General features: G+C 41.2%; 1 protein-coding gene across 1 annotated transcript in view; it reads right to left on the bottom strand.

Moving 5' to 3' along the window:
• Positions 1–477: 477 nt before the first annotated feature.
• Positions 478–8,203, bottom strand: part of LOC311241135 (coatomer subunit beta'-like) — an 89,540-nt gene continuing 81,814 nt past the window's right edge. Inside the window, exons 21-22 of the mRNA XM_084329849.1 lie at positions 5,070–6,575; positions 478–3,867 (exon numbers count right to left, since the gene is read on the bottom strand). Coding sequence (XP_084185975.1) covers positions 3,775–3,867; positions 5,070–6,575 — 1,599 coding nt within the window. The 3' untranslated portion in view covers positions 478–3,774. The remainder of the gene's footprint in view (positions 3,868–5,069; positions 6,576–8,203) is intronic.

Here is an 8,203-nt window from a genome sequence, read left to right as displayed (position 1 = left end):
GCTTGATAATTATATCTCACCAGATATGTTACCTTAAGGTTTAATATACTGTAAACCAGCACACCAGTCTGCAAGAGCACCCATTTCATACAGGAGTGCTATTTTGTACTCTTAAAGGGTCAGAGAGGGACTCATAAGAGTCAAAACGCAGTTCATTGTATATGGAGAAGGCCTAGATTTGACATCCCACACAACAGTGGTGCATGTTCACAAATACTGACCGAACTGTCGTGGGGCACAAGTGAATTCTTAAAATGGGTGGTATTCTCTTTTAACATCATAAAGATAAATATTGAATCCAATCAGAATACATGTTTTGGTTCTTGATTGAAATAACAACCCACCAGGCCTAGTTAATATTGTAGTCTTTATTAAATTGATAACATCATTCACACCATCAGATAAAATAACCAATCATTTTTGGAACAGAATAAGGCCCATCACAACAATGAAGTAGATCCTTAGCAAATGTGAGTCAAAAGGCACTCAAGGCAGCAGTGTGCAAAGGTAGCAGTTGGATCGAAATAGTCTCGATTCCTTGAGATGTTTTTTTTTGTGTCTTTAAGGACATACTGTGTTCTTATTTTGGTATCATTGCATAGCTGGTGCAACATCAGGTTTCAGACGTCGACAGTGGGAGAACATCACGTCAGAGTTTCCAACTCATCCTTTGAGAACATTTACAGACTTCTCAAAGTCTCAACACAGAGTTAATGAAGACAAACCTAGAAAGAGGAATGAGACGGATCCAAATAGCAGGCTTGTTCCAAGAGAAAGAAAAGTGTTTACTATGATGCCTCATACTTATAGACCGTTGCCAAAATGGCACTATTATAGAATAGAATATCTGACATGCCTTTCTATTCCCATTGAGTATGTGCAACTATGGTTTGTATCCATACAACTAAGCTTGTAAAAAGAAAAAGAGGTAGCTACAGTACTGTGGTGTATTTGTGTAAATGGTGTCCTACGGTATAGAAACATTCCTACATAACTCGCTACAAACTCATGGCTCACGGTCTTGTATCCCTATTGGCTAGGTCAATGCTAGAGTCCAATTCCTTTAAATTCAATTAATTCTTGAAAAACAAATATTCAAATTGGAACAATTCCTAAATTAACATGTTTCCGACAACCCAGGTAAACAATAGCGTTTTCTGATGTACTAATAAAGAAGAGGTAAGTAGAAGATGTGTTGGGGAAACGGAATACCACACATTGCAGTCAAGATAGCAGATATCCGCATGGGATACAGACCATTTGTCAGATCACGCGACAAACCTGGATGTGCACCCGTCTGGAGGCAGAAAGCCGGCTGGGGCTGAGAACAAATTGTGAGAATCAAAAGTTCCATGATATTTCACAATAATTGTCTTAATTAGTAATATAAGCATGACTGTATGAGATAAGTACCATTGATTGTTCTATAGCCTACTATGGAGAAAAAAAATTACTGTTCAAAGTAAATATTCTATCTAAACCTAGGCATTTGTTTTGGCGACACATTAGTCGCTGGCCACCTTTTAGGAAATGTATAAGTTGCTTGAACTAGATAGTAAAATAAAGAGTGATGTCTCCGTCTATTGTTGATTATTAACTAAACCCTCTGTTGCTAGCTGGCTCGCTGCTCCAAGTAAAATGAATGCAGGTGCCAACATAATGCGAATCAAACTTGCTACTTTAAAGTAGTGAGAAACAAACGAGCAACAGTAGCCTGAAGACAGCATGGGTAAGTTACTTTGCATTCGTAGCATATATTGTTATAGGAGTTCAAAATGTATACATTATAGAAACTATCACGTCTTTTTCATTCTAGGGTTACTGTACTTCTGGTATCGCAAGAAGGCTGACCAAGCTGTTCGCACCAGACTCTAGGTGCACAGGTGAGCGGTGTGTTTAAGTGCCGGTAGTCGTCATCTGTTCTGTACGTGCTCCAGAACATAATAGAAAAGTTACACATGGTCAATTTAAATGCCGATTTGGGTGGTCCCAACATTCAGAAGTAGAATTAATTTAATAGTGTTGGCAATGTAATCAGCAGCAGCCCAAAACGTTGAAGTAACTAGCATGGTTAGGCTAGCCCTCTGCCTCCAGCTGGTGTCCATAGAGTATGTGCACTTCTGCCACAATGTTTACAAACAGTAAAATGGTCTATAATGGTAAGCCCTGCCTGATGCCATCAATAGTCTAATATGCTCTGATAATATTGGATATTATTCAGATCTCAGATAAGCACATTATTCAACAACAATAATGAAGGACCTTTTTAAAAATGTATTTAGCTTATTGGGAATAATCTTGCTTCTTGAAATGGGCCTCTGATCTCAAAAGTATAAATCCAGTCTGACTGCAATGCAGGCAACATGCACAACAATAATTATATATATACCGGTATATATATATGCACCCCCCCCCACAGTAGAGCTTTGATTCTCTGCCTGACACACTGGGTTCGGTCGGGCCAGGCTGTAATAATACAAAATAAAAAAAATTTAATATATTTTTTATTTTTAAATATGAACCACTGACTCATAGTAGACGTCAGAGTTTCCGTTATCCGGTAATTAATTCCCAAGTGGGCCAAACTGGTAACCTGCTTGATCCTCATTTGGAGTGTGCCAGCAGAGAGGGTTCTCTCTCTCTGTTTCAGTACACAGCTGAGCTGTGGCTTGGTGCTGTCCATGGTGCTGAATAGAATATAAATAGAACTGGACAGTGAGCAGAGAGGCAACTGAAAAGTCTAATTTCTCTCTCATTTACTTATACAAAAACAAGACTGAACCAGATAAACATCTTCGGAGGGTCTCTCCATTTATTTAACCTGACTCAACAACACAGATAACGGTCTGAGTTTGCCGTCAACAACTTTATGGCTAAGCTAGTACCAACACTCTGTTGCTAGTACCAACACGTGAGTCTATTGACAGCCTACTTGATGATGTCATTCTTCATATAGCCTATCAATTGTTTTTCAGCTCAATCAGTCCCTCCAGGATTCCGGGGAGTTTTTTGTGATTGTTGCAATCAAAATGCTTGATTTTGCAGCGGCTTTTCTCAAAAAGTTAAAATGGCAGGAATTGGCAGGAGTTGCCAAACTAAATGGAAGTTGACAGACACATTTGCTACATTATGTGCGTACATGCATATATATGGCTCGACTTTATACAGTTCAGATTTGGACATTTTATGTGGAGAAACTTTAGCAAAATTGCAAACCCCCGCAAATATTGCGGAATTTTATTTAATTATTGCAAGATCGCGATTTCCTGGAGGGACTGCTCAATAAACACATGTCTGGGACATTGAAATCTTCCAGGACAGGTGGACTGGCACTCACAACGGAAACTCTTCTGGACTTAACTATAACGACAGCACCAGAATGGCAGCCTCACTGTGACCTTAAAAAATAAAGAAATTATATTTAATAAATTGGGTTTTTTAAATCAATCTTGGACACAAAACTGCTGTTGTGATTGGTGCTTGGACAGAACCTACATGGGTTCAATGCCTGGTCGGGCCTGATTTCTTTGGGCCCGATCAAAGCTCTACCCCACAGACACGCATCCCTGTTTCCTAGCTATAATCTAGACAACATTAAAAACATTTCAGATCCCTTTCAACCGATCACTCTTTACCAGTTACATTTAAAAAGCATACATCACAAACCCTCCTCCCCCCTCACACTCCCTTACTCATGAATGAATGTGAGCGGGAAACACTTTGTGTTATTTGGTCACTTTCAGAAGAAATTCACTTATGAAGGGTGTTTTGTTTCTATTCATTCAAGAAGTCATCGTCCAGGTTGATGTCTGAGGTGTCGAGGTCATCGTCAAGGTCAAAGTTGTCCAGGTCAAGGTCGTCCAGTCCCTGAGACACAAAAAAACAACCCAGTGTTTAGGTATCCTGGCAGGTATGTAGGCTTCCTGTGCTATCACTATTCATCAAGTAACTCAATTTGAATGTAATGCCTCAAACCTTGGCAGCAATATACTTCAAAGTGTATAGTTTGACGAAAATACAAAAAAAGCATGAAGAGTGCAAACAGTTTTACCTCAATTTCAGCGTGGAGGCATTAAAGGAACACGCCAACTTTTTGGGAAATTAGCTTATTTGCCATCTACCCTGGAGTTAGACAAGCAGATGCATACCCTTTTCTTCTCTGTGCATGCATTAGGCTTAGGGAACAGCCGCACCGTTAGCCTAGCATCATTCACTGGAAGTAGGTATGCCAGTGTAGCCTAGTTCCCAACAGTCATGAAATACACTCCAAATACAACTCCAAAACGTTCCTGTAAACATGTTGTGACCGGTGTATTTACCACGTGGAGAAATGAAAAAAAAAAGAATTAAGAAATTTTCGTTTTCTAAGCAGATATATACTCGGATTTCATCACCTCAAAAGCCCCGCTTTTCAAAAAACAACAGGGCTTTTGAGGTGATGAAATCACTGCACCCAGGCAGCAGTGGTTTGGCAAAAAAAAATTCAGAGTATATTTCTGCTTAGAAAACGAAAATGTCAATTTTTTATTGTATTTTTTTATAACCATGGCTTTGGTACTGTAAGTGTTATGTTATGTTTTTAGATGGAAGGCTGTCTTCCATCTTTTTAACGTTAGCTAATATTGTGAGACTTGATGAATAGGACGTAACTTTGCTGGACTTTTGAGGTGATGCGTGAGTATACAGTATTTGCTTAGAAAACGAAAATGTCTAATACATTTTTTTTGTGTGGGAAATACACAGGTCACAACATGTTTACAAGACAGTTTTGGAATTGTATTTGAAGTGTATTTCGTGACTGTTGGGAACTACATGGAGGAACCTACTTCCAGTGAATTACGCTAGGCTAACGGTGCGGGTGTTCCCGATGCCTAATGCATGCACAGAGAAGAAAAGGGTATCTGCTCGTCTAACTCCAGGGTAGATGGCAAATAAGCAAATTTCCCAAAAAGTTGGCGTGTTCCTTTTGGCGAGTTTGGATATCATATCAAAGGGGACGTTCAGTACCAATACATATGGGAGACTGGTGGTGTAGGCTAACAAGTATGGGGTTGATAAGCTAGCTTTACCTCATCATTCAGCTCCATCTCCAGGTCCACTGCTGGTTCCTCAGCTGCTCCCAGGGCCGCCTCCTCCATTGCCTTTCCACCTGACTGAGCTGCTGTTGGGACTAGAGGAGCCACCATGCTGGGGGTAAGGATGGACTCTGGCTCTGTTGGGGCTGGTGTGATCAGGTCCCCTAATAGTGACACTGGGGCCAATGGTTCCATGACTGCTACTGGCACTGGAGCTGGAACTGGGTCAAGAATCTGGGCTGTGAATAGGTCCAGTTGTGGAGTTGGAGCAGGTGTCGTCTCTGGGACCCCAACTTGGACCGGGGCAGACATATTAAGATATGAACTGAAATCTAGAGAGATGAGCTCCTCCATTGCAGCAGGTGGTGCTGCAGCCTCTGGAACAAGTCCATCAGTGACAGGTGCCTTTGCTGGAGCAGTTACCTCTGAAACTAGTTCATCAGTAACCAGTGCCTCTAGTGGAGCCGTTACCTCTGAAACTAGTTCATCAGTGACAGCCTCTAGTTGAGCCGTTACCTCTGGAACTAGTTCATCAGTGACAGGTGCCTCTAGTGGAGCCGTTACCTCTGGAACTAGTTCATCAGTGACAGGTGCCTCTAGTGGAGCCGTTACCTCTGGAACTAGTTCATCAGTGACAGGTGCCTCTAGTGGAGCCGTTACCTCTGGAACTAGTCCATCAGTGACAGCCTCTAGTGGAGCTGTTACCTCTGGAACTAGTTCATCAGTGACAGCTGCATCAACTGGAGCCGTTTCCTCTACGATGATGGATGCCACTTCCGTTTCTATAGCTTCTGCTGCTACTGCCTCAGTAACAGTTTCCTCTGTTGCTATGGCTTCTGATATTATTTCCTCAGTAACGCCTGTTAGTGTGTCTGTAACTGGTACATCCTCTGTTTCTATGGTTACTGTTGATACCTCCTCAGTAACAGTTGCTTCTTCTGTTGCTATAGTTTCTGCTACTGCCTCAACAGGTGCTCCTTCTGTTGCTATGGGTTCTGTTGCTGCAACGGTAATGTTTCTCACCATTATTTCATCAACAACTACCTCTGTTGCTATGGCTTCAACAACGGGTACAGCATCTGTTTCTGTTGCTAGAGATGTTTCCTGAACATCCGTCTCAAGTGCGGATATGGCATCTTCCTCAGGGGTGGATAGTACCACTGCTGGCTCAGCTGGGGGAGCCTCTGGAATGTTGTCTTCCAATAAGTCTTGCTCTACAGAGAGTGAAACCCCCTCTAACTTGGAGATGGTGACTTCCATGACTGCTGCCTCTGGCTCAGATGCAGCCATTTCAGAGGAAATGGATTCCATTTGTTCCGCCTCGATAACCTCTTCCTCTGGGCCTTTTGTGGGAGGTTGTACAGCTGATTCTTCCACAACTGCTATGACAGGTTCACCCTCCTCCATGGAAATGGGTTCTTCCACCACTGGGGCTTCTGTAGATGTAGCCTCTACCACTGCTGCTGCTATGGGGGTTTCCTCCATGCTCTCTACCACTTCCTATGCAGACAACAGGTCAAAACTGTGAATCACCTTGTGTTCAAATCGACATGCATTAAGGCTGGGGTAGTATATCTAAATGTATGGTATACTGATATGCATATAATTCATTAAGGCTGGGGTAGTATATCAAAATGTAAGCTATACCGATATGCATATCATTCATTCGAAAGTAAACATGAATTCCACATTTCTGCAGTACAGTAAAGGGAAAAAGAAAAATAGAAAAACTAAATACCTTCAAATATTGCTAGGAAAAAGGTATATACTTATAAACTTTATATTTTGCTCAGAATCTTACTATTGACTGGGTTTTAATAGGTCTTGGGGTCAGGCTGAGAGCCTAGTTCAGGGGTCAGCAACCTTTACTATCAAAAGAGACACTTTTTCCCCCTCCCACAAAATAAAATGCTCAGGGAGCCGCACAACCTATTTACCCTTAAAATGAAGATAACACAGTGTACAACGTTTTATATATCCCCAAGCATACCCCACATTTAGCATAAAACGCCTGACAATTGCATACCCAAAGTAATTTGCGATTTATTATACTTTATACTTATAGCACAGTTTGTTGCATTAATGGAATTATAAAGCAACAAAAATAAATGTTTTGACTTTTTATTGCTGTTTTTACCTGTTATAACAAAGGAAAACCTCAAACGCGTATGAAAAGGAGAAAAAATACTGGCTGTGTAGACCTACTTTTAAATAAAACACAGAAGATGAGACAAAACACTGGTGTCTGTAGACCGACTTTGAAATAAAACCCTGGACTATTCAGGTATATTTGAGTCCTTCCCTTATTTGTGGAACATTTATAAAATAAAAAGTAGTCCACTTTGAAAAAATACTACCATGTGTAGACCTACTTTGAAATAAAACACAGAAAAGGAGAAAAAACATTGGCATCTGTAGATCTACTTTGAAATAAAACCCTGAACTATGCAGCTCTATTTGAGTCCTTCCCTTATTTGTGGAAAATCTATAAAATAAAAAGGAAATGTTTCGTTGTTCGCAAATTTCGCACCACATATCAGGCATACAGGTACGCCTGCATCGTTAGTCGTGAAAGCAAATTAATCTGTCCACGCTGAATTAAACCCTCTATTTTCCTCAGACTTTCCTTTTTTTGGATTTATCCATGGTTAGCTTACTGGGGGGTCGGAAACTCAAGATTAGCCACTTGCAGACGGCAGGGAGAGGTGCGGGGTGTGACATACTGTATATTTTAGTTGATGAAATATTTTAGTTGATGACATTTTTTTTCATTTCAGTGTCACAGTATGACATCGATCTCCAAAATAAGAAGAAAAAAAAGTAAAAAAAAAAAAAAAGTTAATCTTTTTTTTTTGGGCCAGGGAGTCGCAGCTGATTGGCTAAAGAGCTGCAGGTTGCCAACCCCTGGCCTAGTTGTAGGTCAGAGGGTCAGGCTGAGAGCCTAGATGTAGGTCAGAGGGTCAGGCTGAGAGCCTAGATGTAAGTCAGAGGGTCAGGCTGAGAGCCTAGATGTAGGTCAGAGGGTCAGGCTGAGAGCCTAGATGTAGGTCAGAGGGTCAGGCTGAGAGCCTAGATGTAGATCAGAGGGTCAGGCTGAGAGCCTAGATGTAGGTCAGAGGGTCAGGCTG

This window comes from Notolepis coatsorum (genome assembly GCF_963971535.1).
Source record: "Notolepis coatsorum genome assembly, chromosome: 1".
NCBI lineage: Eukaryota > Metazoa > Chordata > Actinopteri > Aulopiformes > Paralepididae > Notolepis > Notolepis coatsorum.
The sequence above is the reverse complement of the archived record's forward strand: the minus strand, read 5'-3'. Positions and strand labels throughout refer to the sequence as shown.